Below are 24,176 nucleotides of genomic sequence, written 5' to 3'. Positions count from 1 at the left end.
TTGTTAATCTGTTATGGTTAACATGTGACATAATCTGATGAAATAATTAATACTGATTAAGCTTGTTGTTAAAACTTGACAGATTGTTTGTCACATAATTATGTGACACAGGTCTGGTTATTTGTTTGTTTTCTGTCGAGGCACGGAAATGATTCCTTACTTGAAAATGTGTCTTTTTTCACCCTCTTACTGTCCTGCATAGTTGGAATCGATGATATTTTTGGGCGGTCCTGATATCTCTCCTGATGCATCACAAGCATACGCCACGAGCATCTGTACCATGCCAAACCTTGAGACTCTGGAGCTAAGTCATGTCAGGATAGCAGACGAATTCTTTGTCGCCCTCGTCGAATCAGCAACAGGAGCAAGGGTATCTGACATTGCATTACAGTTTGTTTATCTCCGATGAAATGTCATAAAGCAGGATTTATTCAAGCTTTGTAATAAAAAATCACAATTGTATAAGAAATATCTTTTCAATCCCACTTTGTATCGAAAGGAAATGTATAGAAAATGTCGGAATTATGTAACTATGAAGATACGACAAGCTAAAAGAGATTATTTTGATAGGATAAAGTAAAAGGTAATATGAAAAGTATTTGGAAATTAATTAATAATAATTTGTATAAAAGTCAGAAAAATACAGTTATTGAGTCTCTTCATTTCGGTAATGAAAAAGTTACCAACAGTCAAGATATTGTGAACACAGTCAATGAATATTTTGTTAATATTGGTTCAAAATTGCAAGATTTAAAAAGAAATGATGTAAATGAGAATAAGTCTTTTCAAGATTATTTGAAAATGCCAAACAGTAATACTCTTCTTTTTTTTTTGAAGCCAATAACAAATGATGAAATAATAACCATAGTTAACAACATAAACAACAACATCAGCTCTGGTATTGATGATATTGATATCAAGATGGTAAAATGTGTTATTTCATTGATTTGTGTTCCATTATGTATTATTTTAATGAATGTTTGCGTACTGGTACTCTCCCTGAAAAAAATGAAAACTGCACGAGTCACACCAATACATAAAAAAGGACAATTAACTGATGTGAATAATTATCGTCCAATATCAGTATTGTCTATATTTTCGAAAATAATAGAAAAATGTATTAATAATACGTTAATAAAATTTTTGAATAAACATAATATACTTATTAGTAATCAATATGGTTTTAGGCAGAGATATTCAACAGAAACGGCAATATTACAACTGATTGATAAGATAAATCAGGCTATAGATGAAAAAGAATATGCGTTAACTGTATTTATTGATTTAATCAAAGCATTTGATGTTATAGACCATTTCATTTTGTTACAAAAAAGTATGTTATTATGGTGTAAGGGGCACTCCATTAAAATTATTTACAAGTTATCTCTCAAATCGTAAACAATTAACAAATATTAATGCTGTCCCATCTAAACTTAAAGCAATAAAATGTGGAGTACCACAAGGGTGTATTCTTGGGCCTCTTCTTTTTTTATTGTATATAAATGATTTGCCGCATTCAACATATGATGTAGATTATATATTATTTGCAGACGACACAAGTGTATTTTGTAAAGGCACAGACCCAAAGACATTATTTTATAATATGATTGTTCAACTTGATTGTATAAGAAATTGGTTGTCGGTAAATAAATTGATTTTGAATGTTGATAAGACCAATTATATATTATTTGGAATAAGAACTGAAATTGACAGTAATTTGAAATTGATATATAGAGATGAGGAAATTAAACGAGTATATGATATAAAATTTTTGGGTGTTTGTATTGATGATAAATTGTCCTGGAATTCTCATGTGAGTCACATATTATGTTCAACAATGTCGAAAAGTATTGGTGTTCTGTACACATTACAATTTCTTCCACAGAATATTTTCAAGATGCTGTATCATTCGTTTGTTTCAGTTCACATAGAATATTGTAGTATTGTTTGGGGTTTTACTACAAAGAAAATATTGATCGTATTCATAAATTACAGAAACGCAGTATTCGTTAGATAACCAAATCTTCATATTAAGCTCCCAGTAAGCCATTATTTCTTAAGATGAAAATTTTACCTGTTCAAGAATTTATTTCTTTGGAAAGTATGATTGTTTTATGTTTAAAGTTTCCAACAATGTTCTTTCTGAAGTATTTCACAACCATTTCGCTTTGAATTGTTCTATACACAATTATAATACCAGGAATGCCAAAAATATTCACATACCATTAAACCGTACTTCAAAAACTCAATCCTCCATTTTTTTACCATGGCCCTATTCTTTGGAAAACTATTCATCCAACAGTCAAGAGTAGTAAGACCTTACGTCAATTTAAAAGGCTTTATAAAAAATATATTTTTGATAAAATGTATCTGAAACTGTAAGTATAAGTATGCATTGTTTCCACCTCTGCCTCTTTTCTTCTCTTTTCATTGTATCTTTGACCTTTATTTTATCAAATGAATTTGTATGATAATTGTTTAGTTGAAATGTATTGATAATTGTTTGTAGTGGATCATTTAAGACAAGCCTCGTGTATGCTTTCTATGATCCCTCCATTCAAAATGTATAAATGTACCAAGACAATTGTGTTTTGATATTTGTAGATGTTATGTTTTGATATGGAAATAAATGAATGAATGAATGAATGGATGGATATGCAGAACATTATAGCAGAAATCGATGTTTTTTATCTTCATAGTGAAGAAAATCCAATGTTTGATAAGGTTATCCGTGATACAAAGACTTTTTTTAAGTCTTTCCAACAGAAACTGAAAGTTTTTTTGACATAAAAGCCTAACAGGCTGTGGTTCTTCCTGTTACTAAAAAAGCATTTTTTTACATAGTTTTCTCTTAGGAAAATCGACTAGACGAAACATGCATAGCCTCACAATTATCCTGTATACCATTACACAATTATCTCTTTATCTTACATTTGTATCATTTGTTAAGCTGTTATGGTTAACGTGTGACATAGTCTGATAAAATAATTAAGCTTGTATATATTAAAACCGATTGCTAATCATATGATTATGTGATATTTGCTTTTGTTTTTTCTTTTTCTTTCAGTGGAGACACGGAAATGATTTCATACTTGCTTCTTTTTTTTTTTCACCCTCTTACTGTACTGCATAGTTGGAATCAATAAAACACGAGGAAGGACCTGACATCCCGGTCGATACATCACAATGCTACGCCACAAGTATCTGTGCCATGCCAAACCTCAAGACTCTGGAGCTAGAGAGGGTCAGGATTGCAGACGAGTTCTTTGTCGCCCTCGCCGAATCAGCATCAGGAGCAAGGGTATCTCACATTTCATTACATTTTAATATCTCCAATGTAATGTCATACACTGAGCAAAAGAGCAGATTTCATTGTTATCGTTTGTTCGTAGTAGAGAAAATCCAATGTTGATAAGGTTCTACGTTCTACAAAGACTTCTTCCAGTCTTTCCTTCAGAAGCTGAACGTTTCTTTGACATTAAGGCAGGACGGGCTGTGGTTCTTCCACTTACATCTGAAGCTACGTTCACAAAGGTTCAATCAACTTTCGACCTTTTTAGAGAAAAGAAATGATTGTAAGTTATAGAATGGCCCTAGAATTCGTACGTTTTTCGTAAGAATGCCTTGAGTTATTCTTTCGTCAGACTTACGGCCATCTTACGATTTCTTTTTGTCATAAGATGTTCGTACTTGCAACTCACAGAACTGTCAAATCATTCGTAAAACGATTTTACGATTTTTGTGTATATTTTGTGAGGTTGTTAAAAAGACGCTGCCGTGTCCTGTTGAAAATTTTGTAACAGTTGAAAGTGTCATACTTCAAGATTGCAGTAGGGCCAAGGAGACTACAACTGCAGCTGCATCTGCAAGTAGAGGAGGAGGAGGAGGTTGTTGTTCCAACTCTACCTCTCTCGCTCCTTCCTCCTCATGTCCCTCTTTTCTTTTCTTCCCCTTTCCCCTCTTCCCTTTGACTGCCTTCCCATATTTAACAAAGATGCTTTCTGGTCGAACACTAACAGAACAGAGTGAGGATTCGAACTTCGCGCGTTTGGCCTAAATGCCCCCTAAAAACTCAGCAGTGGCACAAATTGTGTGCCTACGCCTTACGAGTCCCTTACGCACGCCTCACAAACTCGACGAGCTATTCGTAAGAACTCTGTACGATTCTCTGTCCGTAAGGCATTCTTACGAAAGACGTAAGAGCCCTCTATGAACGATTTGAGGCGTTCTCACAATCATTGTAAGAATTTAAAACTTTGTGAATTGTCTCTCGACCCTACAAAATCTTGCGTAGTTGTTACGCTGTTTGTACGACGTTTGTACGGCCGCCTAACGAAGGGAGGGTTTCGTACGAATTTGAACTAAATCTTGGACAAGACCATCGACCAGGCTACGAACTTACAAACCGTTTATGGCAGGTTTACGAACGCTGGTTTCGTACGGCCTTATTAAGAAAATCTTACAAAATCGTCTAAACATCGTTCGTACGGCGTTTATAGCTGTTCGTAAAGGCATTCGTGACCGAGCTTTAAAGCATTTCTCATTATTTCAGTTAAACAAAGAAATACACTCTTATACCACTAAGCATTCTGATAAATTTCATTTACAAAAACGATGATGGCTCTGAAATATATCAGACACACTGGACCCAATATTTCTAACTTTCTTCCTTCTGAAATTCGAAGTTTAAAGTTTATGTACTCTTTCAAAAAAGCTCTCTGGATATCAGTGATCTTATAATGTCTTTGTAATTGTATTGTATAAAATTCCCTCGTGGAGATATCGCCCTTCCGAATTTATTTTCGTAATGTTATGTAACCGACCATGACCAACTGTTCTGAGTAAATGCTTAGCCATGCTTTACTATTCGGTGATCCAGGTGATCTAACCTTGCCATGGGGCCAAGAGCCGAAAAATGGGTTATTGGTACCACCTGAGGTGGCAAAACCTTTTTGGTGTCAGTTTGTTTGTCGGGCATAGATATGCTTATCAAGCTATGATAGCATTTCCAAATGAGTAGCTTAGTCATAATAAATGCATTTTAACCAATGTGGTGTCGTCTTTATATCATGTTACTTCTGAATCGAAAATAACCGCTATACAAAGAAGAGCATTGTCTTCTGTATGTCCACAGGTGTTCTGATGTAAACACGGTGCGCTTAGTCTTTATTCCAAGGCAGCGAAGGGAATATCCAAAGGGTTATGATGTCCACAGCTGTCACGCCGTGCGCTTAGTATTTATCTAGAACAATGTACCGTTATCATATCTAAAGTTCTGAATGAAAGGTATTATCTATAATCTTTTTTATACTATACTCTCAACAAATACATCAGTTTAAACAAAAACCACTCTTTTCATTTACAACATTATTTGTGACCCTGCATCTCAAAACAAACAAAAAAGTCGCCAGACATGGATTTTTTAGTTAAGACCAGATTCTGAAAGAGCAGACTTTAATTTTAATGATGTATAAGTCAAATCAAATGGACTGTCCTAACCTATCTAAATATTTGAAAGAAAGCACAAACTCAAGAAAGGACTTTTTTACACTTGTGTTTCTTAACCCCGGACTTTCTCTGACCCAGGACTATCGTTAGTCCCGTACCAATTTTTTTCAGCTTTTTACACTTGCCAATTAGTCCCGTACTATCTCTTGTCCGGGGCTAAGGAGAAAACTGACGTTTTTACACTCGTATTTCTTAGCCCCGGACTTTCCAAACCACATGAATATTAATGATTACGCTGTGCACTGTACACGAACACGCACGCACCGGTAGCATTTGATTACCTCGTTTCTGATTGGTCAGTGGGGGTCGGACTTCTGTTTACACTCACTTGCTTGGCACCGCAATTGCGGTGCTAACCCTGCTATTTTGCAGGGCCAGATAGTACTGTACTATCGGTGGGGCTAGCCCACTTTGGCAAAAACGAGTGTAAACAGACAGTGGGCTAAGGATAGCCCCGTACCAACGGTGGGGCTAAGCCCCCCCCCCCCCCCCACCCTTATCCCCACCGTTGGTACGGGGCTAAGCAAAAATTTACAAGTGTAAAAAGCCCTGAAGAGTGTGAACTGAGAAAAGAGGCTATGAAGAACAGTGTCTATTCAAGCACTTAATCTTTACCAATCCGTGCCGGCTGTGCGATGAATGGGGCAAAAAAAAAAAAAAAAAACAGGAAGCAAACCGCCAGAGTAACAACAATGAAGGGATTATAAGATTAAACTGAAATTTAGCATACCTCATTAACACATTCTGTCCATAATCAATGTCAATTTTTAAAGCAGCAGCACTATCCTTTCGGAAGTTATTAGAGTTGAAAGTGAAGAGTGTGGACAAGGTTTTTCAGAAATGAAAAGGGATGCAAAAGACACACCTAATCACACTATTCTACCAAAACATGTTCGAGACAAACTACTAAAAAACACACACACACTTTCCTGCCCGTTTTATTATACCAAATTTTAGCATAATGTAAAAGAAGACACGATCTTCCAGAAAATATGAAAAAGTCAAGTTCGGCTAGGTTGACCCATTTCACTTATTTTTAGTCCTCACGCAAAATCAGTGTGTGCTACGTAAAGCAAAAAAAAAAAAGATGATTTTTCTGCACAATTTCAAATCCATAAAAATGATATCAAGTCTACTTGGAAAGTTATAAATGATGTATTAAAAAAGAATGATGGAAAGAAACTGGGAATTGATAAAATAATACAAAATGGAACGATAATTGATGACTCCCGTGGTATTGCTGAAGCATTCAACACGTACTTTGCAAATAGTGGGTCAAATTTGGCCAGAAATATTCCACTAACGGAAAAAAAAAAAACACTTCATTCATTTCTTGTGAATCCCAATCCTAGTTCTATATTTTTCACGCCCGTAGATGCATTGGATGTTATTGATATTGTAAATAATTTTAAAGCTAAACAAAGCTCAGGCTATGATGGTATTTCAATGTTTCTTCTTAAACAAATCATTTATGAAGTAGCCGCACCTTTGACCCATGTATTCAATTTGTCTTTAATGACTGGTGTTTTTCCTAGTAAAATGAAAGTTGCCAAGATTATTCCTGTTTTTAAGAAAGGCAGACAAGACGACCTGGGCAATTATAGACCTATATCTCTTTTATCATCATTCTCCAAAGTACTCGAAAAAGTTGTCTACTCCCGAACTATCAAGTTTTTAAATGATCATGATATCTTAGTAGACACTCAATTTGGTTTTCGCAAAAAAAAAAAACATTCGACTACTCACGCTGTTTTGTTGTTAATAGATAAAGTTGTTCAAGCTACCGAAGCTAAATCTCACACTGTTGGAGTTTTTCTGGACCACTCAAAGGCGTTCGACACAATTGATCATGAAGTATTACTGTCCAAACTGTCTCATTACGGGATTCGTGGCAGCGCCGTGGAGTGGTTCAGAGATTACCTCACAAATCGATCACAATTTGTACACATTAATAATTCTGATTCAAGCACAGCAAATATAACGTGTGGTGTTCCACAAGGCTCCCTTTTGGGACCACTTATTGTGTATATAAATGATTTGCCCAGGTCGTCAGCACTCCTTTCTTTCCTCTTGTTTGCGGACGATTCAAGTCTTTTTTTTTTTTTTGACGCACAACAATCCTACTGAGTTACTTGATATGCTTAACTCTGAGTTGAATCACGTCAATAATTGGATTCAAAGTAACAAATTATCCCTAAATCTAAACAAAACTAATTTTATGGTGTTTAGTAATACAATCACTTGTTTACCTGGCTCAATTTCAATCACAGGAGTAAACTTACAACAGACAAATTCAGTTAAATTTCTTGGTCTTCTAATTGATTGTAAATTATCTTGGCAGGAACAAACAAATCATTTATGTAAATTATTATCAAGAAATTTGGGTGTTATACAGAAGCTTAAGCATGTTTTCCCCATATATATATTACGTACCTTATATTCGACTTTGTTATTGTCGTATCTTCATTATAGCATACTGGCCTGGGGGAATTGTTCCAAAATACGCCTGGAGTCTATCTTAAGAATACAAAGGCGAGCTATAAGGATTATCAATTGTACCACTTATTTAGCACCGACAAGCCCTCTGTTCAAAAGTAATAACCTCTTAAAGATTTTTGATATATATTTTTACTCCCTTGGGATATTTATGTACCAGTTAATAACTAAAGACGAATTACCTTATGCTTTCACTCCCATGTTTGTAAAAAATAAAGTTATACATTCCTACCCTACAAGACAGGAAAATTCATTTCACTTTTCTCCCGTGAGAACTGCATTTATATCTAATAATACAACATGCAATTTTATTTGAACTCCCTCTTTTTTATCAGATTCGTTGTTTGTCATATGTATTCCATGTTTGCTTTTCGTTCTTTTTACTGAGTCATTTATGTCAAGGCTATTCCTGACTTAATGAATCATTATGTATCATGTGCATTTTTGCGCATTCTTACAGTTACGTAACTGTGTTGCTCGGGTGACAAGGAGTCTTGTAAGCGCGTTACAGGTGGCTACTTTGTATTTCGCTATGCTTTCGTATATTTTATTCCTTTCTTTTGCTTTTTTTGCTCTCTTTTCTTTTACGTCCCTTTCCTTCCTTTAATAGTTTTCTTTACTAGGTTCTTTAAGAAGACCAACACTTTCAAATATACAGGGACCTATACATTACAAGCTTTGCTTTTTAGTAGGTCCCCACATTTCATGTTTGTTAAATTGTCTTCTCTTGTATTCTTTGTAATTACGACGCTATGTTCAATCTTATGTTCAATCGATCGTATAATACTTGATGTGTTGAAATGTGGAACAATAAAATCAAATCAAATCAAATTAAAAGCACAAACTCAGGAAAAGTCTCAACTGAGAAAAGAGGCTCTGAAGTACAGTGTCTGTTTAAGCGCTTAATCTTTACCAAACCATGCTGGCTCTGCGATGAATGGGACAAAAAAAAAGAACAAAAAAAATACAAAAAAAAAAAAAAAAAACAAGAATAGACCGGGGGCCCAGAAGATTTATTCAGCTGAAAAGGGTCACACTTTTTAATGGTCTCATCATATAAGGATGTGTCCAAGGGTCAATAAAATGAATTGCTGGCAAGTCACATCCTGTACCGTAAGCCTAGGGACCACAAAAAGGGACCCCGAAAATGGATTTATTCAGCCGAAGGGGGTCACGGACAAAAAAAAAAAAAAAAAAAAAAAAAATGGTGGATATTGTTCCTTTGTGTGTACTTATCATGAAAACAGCAATGCCAACTATTTCATCCTGTACGGGGCCCCAGACAGTAGCCCCAAATGGCCCCACAAATATGGTGTTATTCAGCTGAAAAGGGTCACGGCTAATTTCTTTTGCAATGGTAGTAGTTCCCATCAGAGATATCCAAAACACCAATGCCAGCTAGTTTATCCGGTACGGGGCCCCAGACAGTAGCCCCAAAGGGCCCCACCCCCATAGGCCTACGTACAAACACACACAAACATTGATTTTATTCAGTTGAAAAGAGTCACGGCTAATTTCTTTCGCAATTGAAGTAGTTCCCATCAGAGATATCTAAAACACCAAAGCCAGCTATTTTATCCTGTACGGGGCCCCAGACAGCAGGCCCAAAGTGCCCCACCCCCCCCCCATAGGCCATACGTACAAACACACACAAAGATTGATTTCATTCGTGCAGCTGAGACGAGTCACGGCTAATTTCATTTGCAACGGAAGGAGTACCCATCAGAGATATCAAAAACACCAAAGCCAGCTATGTTATCCAGTACGGGGCCCCGGACAGTAGCCCAAAAGGACCCCCCCCCCCCCCCCCCACACACACACACACACATTAGTTTCATTCAGCTGAAAGAGTCACGGCTATTCTTTTGCAATGAAAGTAGTACCCATCAGAGATATCCAAAACACCAAAGCCAGCTATTTTATCCTGCACGGGGCCCCAGTCAGTAGCCCCAAATTGCTCCCTCCCCACCCCCCCCCCCCCCCACACACACACACACATTGATTTTATTCAACTGAAAAGGGTCGTGGCTACTTTCTTTTGCAATTGGAAGTAGTAGGCATGCTCATTAGAGATATTCAAAACACTAAAGCCAGTTATTTTATCCTGTAATGGGGTCCCAGACAGTAGCCCCGAAGTGCACCCCCCCCCCACACACACACATTAGTTTCATTCAGCCAAAATGGGTCACGGCTAATTTCTTTTGCAATGGAAGTATACCCATCAGAGACATCCAAAGCACCAAAGCCAGTTATTTTATCCTGTACGGGGCCCCAGACAGTAGCCCCAAAGTGCCCCCCCCCCCTCTCCACATACACACACATCCACACACACACACACACACACACACACACACACACACACACACACACACACACACACATTAGTTCCATTCAGCTGAGGGTCACGGTTAATTTCTTTTGCAATGGAAGCATACCCATCAGAGATATCCAAAATACCAAAGCCAGTTATTTTATCTTGTACGGGGCTCCGCACAGTATAGCCCCAAACACGGGTAATCTCTTTTGCACTGGAAGAAGTACCTATCAGAGATATTCAACACACCAAGGCTAGTTATTTTATCCTGCACAGAGCCCCAGACAGGAGCTCCACAGTGTCCCATCCATTATACATGTACTGTGAATCAGCTGAAAATGGTATTATAAATTCTTTTGTAGCGTTAATATCAGGGCCTACTGAACAGAGATATCACAAACACTGAAGCAAGTCATCTTATCCTGTATACGGGGTCCCATAGGTTACAGTAGCAAAACACTCAAGAAATTTGCAAAGGAAGCACACTTCTGTATAGTGCACAACTAAGATCACCATATTGAGAAAAACAGTCATTTCATCAAGTACTGGGCCCAGGTTACAGTAGCCATTATGTGCCCCTCCACCACATACTTATTATGACATCATTTAGCTGAAAAGAGTCATAGTTGTTTTTCTTTTACAATCGAAGTAGGCCTTAGTTTACATCATAGATACCCAAAACATCAAAGCCAATTAGGTTTTTCCAGCCAATTTCGCACTTTTGTTGGTTCATTTGATATAAGGTTCGAATTCGTAAAATGGGTATTCAAATATTATTAGCTGGTACCCTACGTTCATTCAAATTCGCCTTGACTTGCCGAAAAGGGTATTTCAGTCATAAAATTTCGCGAAAGATAGTCAAATTCCAAACGTGTTCATTCAAATTCAAATAATGCTATTTCTTTGTTTCAGATCATTTTAACATGTCTTTCTATGTGTGTTTTCGTTTCATCTATAAATTACTGTTATAAAGCAGTAAAAGTATCATATTTCTTATCTAGTATAACTGGATTTGGTTGTTCTTTGTTCTTTAACCAGACTGGTAACGCTCCTTCTCTTTCATATACATGTCATTATAGGCCTAGACGTGTACCAGTAATGCAGATTAACTTCATTTTTTTATAGTCATGACAGCACAATAGATACAGACGTATATCTCTAGAAGACATATAAAGAATTATTTAAAAAAAAAACACACATTTGAAGATCATAACCTTGACTTCTTGGAACTGGCCGACCGCTCGTTATAAAGCGCTCGTAACGGCCAGATAATTTGTGGCTTCTTACTTCTTTGGATTCAAAATGCACGTTAAAAAAAAAAATGGTGTCAAAGTCTTACGAATACGAAAACATGAAATGCTATAATGTATGGCACGCCAGAACAGAATCAAATAATTATGTTCGACACCAACTAAAAAACCATTTCATCAATTAGAATTTCATTCCACAAAAATATGTTCGATAAAATAAATATTTCATAAAAGATATATTCAAACAAAATATATATTTGACAAGAAAATATGAAGGTTTGACCGAAATATATTCAACAAAATATATATTTGACAAAAATATATATGTTTCACCAAAAATATATATGTTTCACCAAAAATATATTTCACAAAAATATATTTGACACAAAATATGTTTGACCCAAAATATATTTGACAAAAAATATATTCGACCAAAAATTATATTTGACCAAAATATATTCGACAAAAAATATATATATTTCACCAAAAGTATATTAGACACAATATATATTTGACAAAAAGTGTTTTACACAGGCCTGTATGGCGTTCTATACTCACGACAAGAAATCATTCGATGAACAAAAAACCATTCGATGAACAAAAAATCATTCCATGAAAATAAAAAGTCATCGATGACAATACAGCGCAGCGCAAGCTCACACTGCACGTGTCGTTGCGTGTACATTGTGCTACACACATCAATCTGCAAATTGCATGCGCATGCACATCCGTGCGCGCTTGCTAGCCCGTGCGGCCCGGTGATGAGAGCTAGACGCTCGAGTGGTACGCATACGCGCGCTATTATACAAAGCATTAGCGATTTCAATGTCTGTCGATCTAGCTAGCTCAAGACTTCACGCATGAGCCATGACCTCCAACGAAAGTGGGAGTATGAATGAATTTGATGGCGTTTAAGAGATTCAGCTCCGCCATTGACAGTGAAATGACTAGCGCGAGATCGGGATCAGGTTGCCCGGTCGTGGACATACTTGGAGACTAAAGTTAGCACGAGCAGAGCAACATCAGCGGTAACCGCAGCAGCGACCCCAACACGTTACTGGTACAGCGCCCGGCCGCCCCGCGCGGGGGTTACATCAGCGGCAGCGTTAGCCCGACCAGACGGAGTACGCTGTGCGAATATCCTACGTACAGCGACTGGGCTGTACGGCAGCGCCTGCCATGACCATCCCGTCTCCAACCCAAACATCAAGCAGGCCAAGGGCAAGACCACAGCCTGAGGCTTTAAATAGGCTCAGGCTCAACCACCGGCACCCAACCGGCACTACCTACGGACTCAGCCTCAGAAACCTCAGGTTGGTAAACTGTCGTAGACCGATGAGATCTGTATCTGTATATGGTTTAGTCAGCAAAATGTCCAGGAAGACACATCCACGCTAACTTGCAATGTAGAGGAGCACTACGTGTGGACAGAGCGCGACCATCGAAATTTGTCCGAGTTGCCATCTTCTTTCCTCCCATTATTTCAGTTAAACAAGGATATACATTCTTATCCCACAAGGCAATCTGATAAATTTCATCTACAAAATCCTAAAACGGTGATGGCTCTGAAATCTATCAGACACACTGGACCTGATATTTGGAACTCTCTTCCTTCAGAAATTCGAATTTTAAAGTCTATGTATTCTTTCAAGAAAGCTGTAAAGACAATGCTGCTTTCTGGATATCAGTGATCTTATAATGTCATTGCAATTGTATCGTATGTGAAATTCCCTTGTTGAATTATCGCCGTTCAGAAGTTATTGCGTAATGTTATGTAACCGACCATGACCTGTAAGTGTTCACCTGTACCTCGGTGAGAAAATACTTTGCTATGCTTTACTATTCAGTGATCCAGGTGATCTAACTTTGTGTATAGTGAAAGCAGACAGACCTCTCCTCTCTCCTTTCTCCTATCCTATCTCTATGCAAGTCATCCCTCCCCTTATTTTCCTATATGTTATGTATTATGTTACGAGGGCTGCATGCAAATCAAGCAATGCTTAAGCTGTAGCCCTTCTGCGTTATTCATTGCATCACTGATATGTTCTGTTGTACATTGTAAAAGCAATGAAGAAACTGTATTGCTGTACATTCTAAAGGTAATGAAGAAACTTATCTTGTTAGCACTTAATGTTTTATTTTATATGTATGGTACCAACAATGTATATGATATATATATGTGTATGTATCTGCATACAAGCAATGATCTAATGCAGGAACCAATAAATCAAATCAAATCAAATCAAATCTGTCTTTTCTCGTTGCCGTCGGTCATGGGCTTCTTAGAGACAGATTCCGGCGGTAGTAAAATGGTAATGCAGTAAGTTAAGCCAATATCGTATCTAAGAGGCAAGAAGATATACCCCAAATTTCACTCTACCAAATTCCACCAAAATTTCAGGGATTCCTTAGTATCTCATTTCCAGTCACTTACATAAATTTGAATTAAATGAGACATGGGGAAGCATTGGATTCAACGTTGACTTAGTTGTGGTTTCTGCACGCGCTCACAGCTTACGCTGTCTAACGTTAACGTTACACATTACGGTGGCTTTTAAATAAGGGGGACCATCATAGACATCATAAAAAACAAGGTTATATGCCTTCTAACCTGGAGTAATGTGTAACTCATCATGAAATATATATTGCTAGTTGTTCTCCCCCCCCCCCCCATGAGACTAACAATTAGAGTTACTGTCACACAGGTCAGTATCATTACGACAGCGCGTTGCTGACTGCAGTTATTCACGCGATCACAATTACTCTCCACAGGCATTCATTGTCGGCAGGTAGTTCGCCGTACAGGAGGAAAAGAATATGAAGTTTCCGTGACAACCTGAGGACATGCGTTGATGCAGCAGGAAGAGATGATGGATGTGTGAGGTAAGAGTCACAACGTGTCCTCATTACTAGATTCCCACTGGTGTAATATTTTGAAAGGAAAGTGCTTCAGTAATATTATACTAATCACAGAGTTAGGAAAATTGACTTTATTTCTTTTTTTTTCTTCTATGAATGTGATGTTTCTTACGGAAAGTTATGAGATTGAATAAGCTGAATGAACAATTCTCAGAGGATATAGATATGTGATATAAACAGCCATCCCTATCTTTCAACAGAGCAGAATTCTGGATGCCTAATCCAGTCAAGTACTAACTTAGTCAAGTAGGTTGCCTACTTGTACTGTTTGAAAATTGTTGTTCAAATTTTACCTCTTTATTGTTATTTATTTGTGTGTGTGTGCGTGTATGTGTGTGTGTATGTGTTGAAACTAAAGTTTCAAAGATGAAGTTTAGGAAGTCAAGACTTTTTGCCCCATTGTGAATGTTTTTACTTTTGTGATAAACTTGGAATATAGTGATTTGGTGTGTTTTTTCAAAGCTAGTAATATTAGGAATAATAAAGTAGTGATGGTCGATTGGTAGTGATCATAATAAAATTTTCATGATGGATTATCACTGTTGTTATTACTTGAATAATGAAAATGATGTTTCTAGTCATGATTATCATCATCATCATCATTTATCATTGCTTTCCCCCTTGCAGAATTACAATATATATGCCTCTAAATATATTGTAGGCAAACTGTATTAGCAGTACCTAGAGAAACCTTAAACAAGTACCGGTACATCAATATGGTACTAATTGGAAACATTTCAGTTCATCTTTTCAACATCAAGTTTATTATATGTTGATAAAATTATGTTCCAAAAGGTATACAGTATTTACCCAGTAATGTCATGCATTGTATTTCTGTTGTTTCCACTAATACACAATGGCAGCTACAGTGTGAGAATGTTTGAGGCCATGAGGGGACCTGTAACTATGCCGTCTACGAGATCTGGGAAACAGAAGAGGACTGGAAGACGTGAGTCATTTTGTGTTGATCTCTATTGATCCAATGATGGTTTTGCCAAGGTTTGACACTGTAGCTCCTTATTATAAAGCATAGATTATTAAGTTCAGAAGAAAATCAAGCAAACAATTCCATACTTCATTTGTCAGAATAAATTGTGCAGTATTAAAAGGAAAAAAAAAGTGTCTTGTTCAGAATGTGTTCACTGTTATTATAGTTTGTGTTTATTTGTTTGTTTGGTGGGTCATAGGATTTCTGTACCAGATGTAATTGCTCGTGATTTGTGGTATTTTGTAGTACATGTTTCATGTTCTTTGTTGATAAGCTTGTCTTGTATTCTTTCAGGAACTTTGCTGGTGCCAAGTCAAAGTCTTTCCGTCGAGAGAATGTGGATCTTTTGGACAAACCAGAGCAGCTGTCTTCAATGGCTATACCAGGTGAGAGTCATGTTGCCCCAGTGAAAGCTGGAGTCCAATTCCAGAGTGGTTAACCCTGACTTTAACTAGTGGGGAAATTCTGTTTAATCAACATATTGCTTACAGGAGCCATGCTTGTGCTGTGATAACTATTTTATCAGAGGATCCTGATCAGTGTATATCAAAATCTTACGACCCTCATAAAGGTAGTTACATCAATCAGCTAATCTTTGAGGAGTTGTAGATTCAGAAAGAAATGAAGACAGGATACTGTAAAGATTTTTGTTTCAAAAAATAGATTCTAGAGTATCTATCTTGTGTTGCAATAATCAAAAGTGCACACCCAATTCCTAACAATCTCTATTCTCTACTTACACAAAATGTTGTTCTTACACCCCAATGGAAGTAGTTTTGTGCATACTGCAAAGCAAGAAATATTTGCAGTGTGAAATTTTCTTGAATCACAGCTGACAGCCTTTTTTTTTTCTTTTTTTTATGCCTCCGCCACGAAGTGGTGCCGGAGGCATTATGTTTTCGGGTTGTCCGTCCGTCCGTCCGTCCTTCCGTCCGTAATGAATTTTGTGGACAGCGTAACTAAAAAACCTTTTGAGGTATCCTAATGAAACTTGGCATGTATGTGTATTAGGGCATGAAGTTGTGCCTATCAACTTTTGGGTGCACATGCTCAAGGTCAAAGGTCAAAAGGTCAAGGTCAAATACGTAAAATTTTACTATTTCCACCATATCTATGCAATGCCTGAAGATATTTTCTTAAAACTTAGTGTATACATGTATTACCCAATTAAGATTCTCTGGTGGAAGTTTGGGGTCATGAGGTCAAAGGTCAAAAGGTCAAGTAACAATATTTTTTTTGTCCGTAACTTGGAAATTGTTCATGGTATCTTCATGGAACATAGCATATATACATGTACTGACTGACAATGATTATCTAGAGAATTTAGGGTTCATGGGGTCAAAGGTCAGGGGCCAAAGACAAGGGCAACACTTCAACATTTTACTATTTCCCTCATATTTATACCCCCGCCAAACAAAGTTTGAAGGGGGTATAGGAATCAGCGGACGGTCGGTCGGGCGGTCGGGCGGTCGGGCGGTCGGTCGGGCGGTCGGTCCGTTGCAAATCTTGCGTCGCGAACTACTTCCTCAGTTTTCAACCGATTCCCATAAAACTTGGCACAGATGTGTGCCTTGGGTTGTAGATGTGCAAGACGTATTATTTGACAGTACCCAAAAGTACGTTGCCATGGTAACGGCATATTATGGGCAAAAATGGGTACAAATCTTGCGTCGCGAACTACTTCCTCAGTTTTCAACCGATTCCCATAAAATTTGGCACAGATGTGTGCCTTGGGTTGTAGATGTGCAAGACGTATTTTTTGACAGTACCCAAAAGTACGTTGCCATGGTAACGGCATATGGGCAAAAATGGGTACAAATCTTGCGTCGCGAACTACTTCCTCAGTTTTCAACCGATTCCCATAAAACTTGGCACAGATGTGTGCCTTGAGTTGTAGATGTGCAAGACGTATTTTTTGACAGTACCCAAAAGTACGTTGCCATGGTAACGGCATATTATGGGCAAAAATGGGTACAAATCTTGCGTCGCGAACTCCTCCCACAGTTTTTGATCAATTTTTATGAAATTAGGTACAGATGTTCATCTGAATATGTTAATGTGCAAGACACATATTTCCACAGTGGCAAAAAGTGCGTTGCCACGGTAACGGCATGTTATTGGTAAAATATAGGGCAAAATGTTTCATGGCAAAACTACTTCATCAGTGTTCTTCCAATTCTCATGGAATTCATATTGAATGTTTGTCTTAGGATATAGGTCAGCATGACACATTTCTTGACAGTGACAAAAAGTATGTTGCCATGGTAACAGCTCACATATTATGAGCCAAAATGATGGAAAATTTTGTGTTGCAAACTACTTCCTCAGTTTTTGCCCAATTTCCATGAAACTTGGTACAGATGTGTGCCCTTGGTTGTAGATGTGCAAGACGCATTTTTTGACAGTACCCGAAAGTACGTTGCCATGGTAACGGCATATTAATGGCAGAAGATCAAGGAAATATCTTGCGGATTTAACTACTTCCTCAGTTTTTTTACCAAAGCTTATCAAATGTTGTTTGGTGGGGGTATAACCAGTCGCTGTAGCGACATTTCTAGTTATGCAGTGCCAGCGGTATTATCATTTTTTTTTTTAAACACTTGGTGTATGCATGTATAACCTGATAGAGATTCTCTGGAAACTTTTTCTTTTCTTTGTTTGCCTCAAAGGTCAAAAGGTCAAAGATCAAGGGAAAGTGCTGAACTAACTTTTTCCTCCATATCTCAGAAGTGGCTCAAGGTATCTTGACACTTTCTACATATTTATGCATGTTCTGCCTGACAGTGATTACCCTCTGAATTTTACGGTCAAAGGCCAGATGAAAATGGTAACAATGTACTTTTCAATACAGAAATTGCACTTTTTCTCCATACCTTGAAAAGTACTCAATGCATAAACTTATGAATGGGCAAAGTCAAGTTAAAGTCCTTAAATCCCCAAATGCATGCTCTCCTATTCATCCAATTAAACTTAGGTCAAGGAAGGTGAATATTTAACACATTTGTGACAAACTTGTTATTTTAATATTGTGTGAAAATGTAATCACACATTGTCCACATGTACAGTAGACCTATTAGGAGAATCATGCATTATGGCGGAGGCATACCAGTCGCCTTAGCGACATTTCTAGTTCAGCATGCCACTTGAATTCAATGCATACAGTGCATACAGTGTAAACAAGAACTTTTGCATGTACATGTATTTTGATTTTGTGACTCTTGGATCTCACAAAATTTGGAAAAATGGAATACACACGAAAATGTTTGGCTTAAAATGGTTCACTATTTTTGCTTCATTTGAGTTCTGCATGCCGAAAACGAAAGATTGTATACTTCATTCTGTTCAAAATAATTCTATGGTGGAATAATTATTCAAATATAGGCATTAAAGACTCTAAACAGTGTTTTCACGGAAGAATTAAAATGGGTTGATGCTTATTCTCCAACAAACGTTATTCATTCATCCATTTCATTCATTCATCTCATTTATTTTCACTTTCATTATTGGTTGACAAAATCTGTATTAAAAACACAAACAAACAAACAAAAATGCACTGTGTCAAATATGATAATGGAGAAATCATGAGAAGCACAACGTAGTCTTATTGAAAATGACCCCTCAATAACAAATATGATGTAAATATGTGTAATCATTTATAATCATTTGTAATTTGATTGAAACAAACATGAATACAAATTGTGATAAGATTATGTATTGATTTCTACTTTGCAAGAAATCAGTTGAAACTTGAATTATTGATGAAAACTTATCCCGTAATGACAAATTTGCATGGACACATTAATGATTATGCAAAAGTATGAAGTAAAGGATCTATGAAGTTAGATTGCAACATATGATTTTGTTTGTTTGTTTGTTTCTCTGTGTTGGTAGAAGCATAGCTGCCTTGGACCCTGAAAGCCCTATCCATCATCATGAGGTTTCCCAACCCACTCAATGCCATGCAGAGCCTTTGGATCAACGTCATCATGGAAGAACCACCTGCTCAAGGGTGAGCCACAATGTGCACACATCAGCAGGTCTGAGAGTATTCTGAAGGGGGAGGGCAATTATGCCGGCAGTGCAGTCATTATTTTGATTCAGGCCGCGCGTTCATGCGAATTTCGTAGCCAGAATCACAAACATGAATCATGATTCAAAACGGCGTTTCAAATCACGGTCTCAGCGGAAGAGCGTTCATGCGGGCTTTTGCAATGCTGATTCTGGCTCAGCTCATCCTTTGCCATTGCGCAGCGCACTGCGCAGTTTGACCTTGTCTCACAGAACTCTCATACCTTGTCTCTGCAGCAACTCGAGCCAGACCTCCTTATTCCAGCTGTACAGGCCTTTACGTTTTTATTTCGGTGAATACTTTCCGATAAGCTGTGGCATTCAGGCTCTGCCCACAGATCGAGGAACAGATCGAGGAATAATCCCAATTCTTCGTCTCTCCAATTGTTTCCCTTGATAGACACAGCACTGCTGCTATTACTTTTATCAACTCAATCGGAGAGTAATCACATTTATTATTATATCAAACAGTTAAAGTTAGATACTAGCATAGAATCAGTGTATGGCGTTGATGTCAACAAACAAGTGCAAGTATGGTACCAAAACACACGATTCATAAGACGTACACAAGCACGCGAACAGAACTAGAAGCTGTGCATGGGATACCCCATGAGACACGCATGCGCACAGCGGACAATGACGTCATAGAATCATGATTGAAATCACGGTTGCGTTCATGCGGTTTCTGCGATCGTGATTCTGGCATAATCATGATTCAAAACGCCCTTTTTTCCGGGTTTCAGATCGGCGTTTTAAGGCCGCGTTCATGCGAATTTCGTAGCCAGAATCACAAACATGAATCATGATTCAAAACGGCGTTTCAAATCACGGTCTCCGCGGAAGAGCGTTCATGCGGGCTTTCGTCAATGCTGATTCTGGCTCAGCTCACCCTCTGCCATTGCGCAGCGCACTGCGCAGTTTGACCTAGGAAGTACAGGGTCAACTTCGGCGCGCGCTTTTTGTATTATTGTCGTACGTATGATCGTGTGTAGGCCTACCTCGATTACTGAGCGACGTACAGCGCGACTTCTTCCCATGGTAATGCTTCATATCGATCGCATCGGCAACACAATCACAACCCGTACGGAAACCCTTTTAATTTTGGATACTGCAATTGATAGAATCCATCGTTTTCTATTGTGTTCTCCGTAAACTGTACACAATAATGCCGTTTGAGGATCACGGAGGCCGAGTTCGTGCTGTCCTCTCGGTGCTGACAGTTCAGCAATTGTTGATGTTCCTCCTGCTCTTTTTAGATCGTGATTCCGTAGATCGTAGCACAAGCAGAGCTCTCTCATCGACAAATTTGACTGGCATCCTTTGGCATGGATCTCGACGAAGGCATCGGCTGAGAGCTCGACGTCGTTTGCAGCAAAAGCTGCTACATTTCTGTAGCGAGCTTATTTTCGCGCTGATGATTTTGAATACCGGTGCCCTGACCCGCCACCACCGGAACGTCGGGCGATTGGAACGGCCTGGGATCTGGTGGGAACATGCTGTGAACTCATTTTCGAGTTCACAGTGGAAGGAGAATTTCCGTATGTCTAGGGAGACTTTCTCCTTTCTTGTAGAGGAACTAAGAGAGGACATAGAGAGAATGAACACAGGCATTGGTTCTGTTGGAGTTGAGAAGCGTGTTGGAATAGCTATTTGGAGGCTGGCAACACCTAACGCATACCGATGCATAAGTCAACTTTTTGGCGTAGGAAAATCCACAGCCTGGGCTATAACCCACGACGTATGTAAAGTCATCCAGACGAAACTGCTTCCCAGATTTGTAAAGTTTCCAGCAGGAGATGATCTTCAGGAAGTGAAGAGGGGATTTACAGCAATGGGGATGCCACAGGCCGTTGGAGCAATTGATGGGACACATATTCCCATCAAGGCACCCAAGGAAAACCCACACGATTACTACAATCGAAAAGGGTTCTATTCCTTGGTTCTACAAGCTGTTGTTGACCACAAATGCAGGTAGAGTTCTAAATAAAAACTAAAGTAGAATCTATTTTAAACCCTGGCTTTTACTAACCGTTGTTACTGTCAAGTACAGGACTAACGTTACAGTAGTTCATTCTGATTTTTCTTTTTTTTTCCTCTCTCTCTCTCTAAGATAGGATTAGCTGGGGCTACTGTGGAACGTCTGTACACTCAATTTTATATAATTATAAATAAGAGAAGAGTTGTACCTTAGCCACAACGCATAAGGCAAATTGAGAAGGATAAAAAAAAAAAAACATCTAACGTATGACTCGAGAACACTTAACTAAAGGTTTGCAGCTAATTTTAGTTCTATCACCACTTTTGATGTACATTATTATTTGATGTACATCATTCAAAACAAGCTAACATTAGATTCCTGAGAGTAGAATTCTCTTCCTTTGATTTGTGGTTTGTGTGAAAACTATCCATGTTGCACCCATCATGCCATTCATTGACATCTGTTTCTTGATACAGAGTAGACCCTATAATATAATACTAGGCCTAACATTGTTACACCTATAGGCTACTTTACATTTAAATGTATTCATGAATGCATGTTTTCTAGGGTTCTACACCATTTTTTTTTTTTTTTTTTTTACTGATTTTACAATGATTGAATGCCCACCTTTTACTATTGACTGGTAGGGCCTATACCAATTTACAACAGTCCACTCAAGCTATTAATGTGTTGGTAGCTTTTACTGTTTTCATTATTCAAATGTTTGCAATTCTATTTCTTTGACTTTGTGACAGGTTCACCGACATCTACCTGGGATGGCCTGGGTGTGTCCATGACGCACGTGTCCTTAATAATTCTTCCCTCTACCGCAAGGCAGAAAGTGGCACTCTACTTCCACAGGTATTATCCTGATCTCATACTGCAAGATTTACATCAATATGTTGTTAGAGTGGATGTTCTGTGGAAAAAAATGAATTTATAAAAAATCCAATATATATTTTTAAGGTGATCGATGAATGAAAATATCTCATCATACATTTGCGTAATCAAAAAAAAACAACAACAACAAAAAAAAAAAACCCAGGCATGAAAGGCATGTACAAACATGTAACTCTGGAGATCCAAGAAATGATTGTAATCAAATGTGAAATATGAACCTGACAGTATTTGCATTCTTACTTGCTCACATGTAAACTACTAGCATTTAAATTAGGACACATTGTAGTTTGATACAATGTTGGGCCCCCTCTTCATTCTAGGAGAAGCAGCTGATGTCTGGCGTTCATGTGCCACTCTACATTCTTGGTGATGCTGCCTACCCACTACGCACTTGGCTGATGAAGGGGTATCCCGATACTGGGAGGTTGACTCCACGCCAGATCAACTTCAATTACCAATTGAGCCGTGTCAGGATGGTTGTGGAGAGGGCGTTTGGTCTTTTAAAGGCTAGATGGCGATCACTGTCACGGGTGAATGAAAGCAAGGTAAGCTTGTGTTGGGTCACACAGGCTTTCACCTACTATTATGATGTAATGTATAGTAATTAATGACATCTGATTTCAATATGCTCTTATTTGTAGGTGTTTTCTTATGGAGACGTTAATAAATGTACAATGTATGTAGGAACTAAAGAAAGTTGTGTTCATTGTTCAGAAACAATGACATCCACGTCCTCCCCCCCCCCCCAGACTGCCACAAATTGTATGTAAGTGGCCTACTCTGTAGATAAACATGATAATCTTGGAAATATATTTGGACAATATGGTCCATGCTGGGAAATTTAATGGAATTATTCAAATACTGAAACTGGTTTATGATAATAAATAATGTGTACATGTACCTGCATTCGAATGTGCATAATTATGTTGCTAAAATGAAGGACTTTACCTGCTCACATGTTGATTTCACATTCATGAAATACAATACTTTTGCGTCATACATCTCTTCAATTTAAAGGCAGACCATGATACAAGGATAGAGCAGATTAAAAACAGATTTGTTTCAAATAAGAAATATGTCCCTGAAGAAATACATTTAAGGTCTTCATATGTGTAAACCATTTTTTTCTTTTCCTGTGTACTGACCAACTTCCAGGTTGAAAACATGACGCATCTCATAGCTGCCAGCTGTGTTCTGCATAACATTTGCCAGAACTCCAATCACGATGATGATGTGGATATTCAGGAGCCAGTGGTACAGCAGCTCAATCATGGTGCACAACCAACTCCTGTGCAGTGCCGTGATGCATTGGCAGAGTTTCTTGACCAGTGATTTGTTTGACATCGATAGTAAAGTGGGAGATAGAAATGGATCTTTGTGACACTTTATGTATTGTGGAAGAATCCTGGTTTTGTTAATTGCTCTATGTATAGCGAGTTATCCTGCAATGTACCATATACCTTGAAAACAGGCTGATGAATGGACATGTTTCCTCAATTTTTTGACTTGTGCTGTTTTATTTTTTGGTAACATATTACCAGCTTTGCTGCTTTCATTTCCAACTTACTTGGAGGAAAGTTGAAAGGAATTGAACGTCCTTGTACAGTTTGCCATAACCCTCCCCTTTATTGTTTTTCTTCTTCTTCTTCTTTTTCTGTTAGGCAGATATGTCGCTCAGTATTTCTAAGTGTCAAACAGACCAAGTCATAGTCTGGAAAATATCCTAAATGATCCCCAGTAGGATTACAGAAATAC

At 38.0% G+C, this 24,176-nt stretch overlaps 2 protein-coding genes across 2 annotated transcripts in view; both read left to right on the top strand.

The window, feature by feature from the left end:
• Positions 1-24,176, top strand: part of LOC140226686 (uncharacterized) — a 294,115-nt gene that overhangs the window by 61,501 nt on the left and 208,438 nt on the right. The window contains exons 13-14 of the mRNA XM_072307126.1: positions 203-370; positions 3,134-3,301. Coding sequence (XP_072163227.1) covers positions 203-370; positions 3,134-3,301 — 336 coding nt within the window. The remainder of the gene's footprint in view (positions 1-202; positions 371-3,133; positions 3,302-24,176) is intronic.
• On the top strand, positions 21,375-23,753 carry LOC140226624 (uncharacterized). Its single transcript, XM_072307074.1, has 4 exons — positions 21,375-21,514; positions 22,277-22,382; positions 22,742-22,966; positions 23,577-23,753. The coding sequence occupies exons 1-4, from the start codon at positions 21,375-21,377 to the stop codon at positions 23,751-23,753; spliced, it is 648 nt and encodes a 215-aa protein (XP_072163175.1).

The sequence above is a fragment of the Diadema setosum genome, chromosome 3 (assembly GCF_964275005.1).
Source record: "Diadema setosum chromosome 3, eeDiaSeto1, whole genome shotgun sequence".
NCBI classification, from domain to species: Eukaryota; Metazoa; Echinodermata; class Echinoidea; order Diadematoida; family Diadematidae; genus Diadema; species Diadema setosum.
The sequence above is the reverse complement of the archived record's forward strand: the minus strand, read 5'-3'. Positions and strand labels throughout refer to the sequence as shown.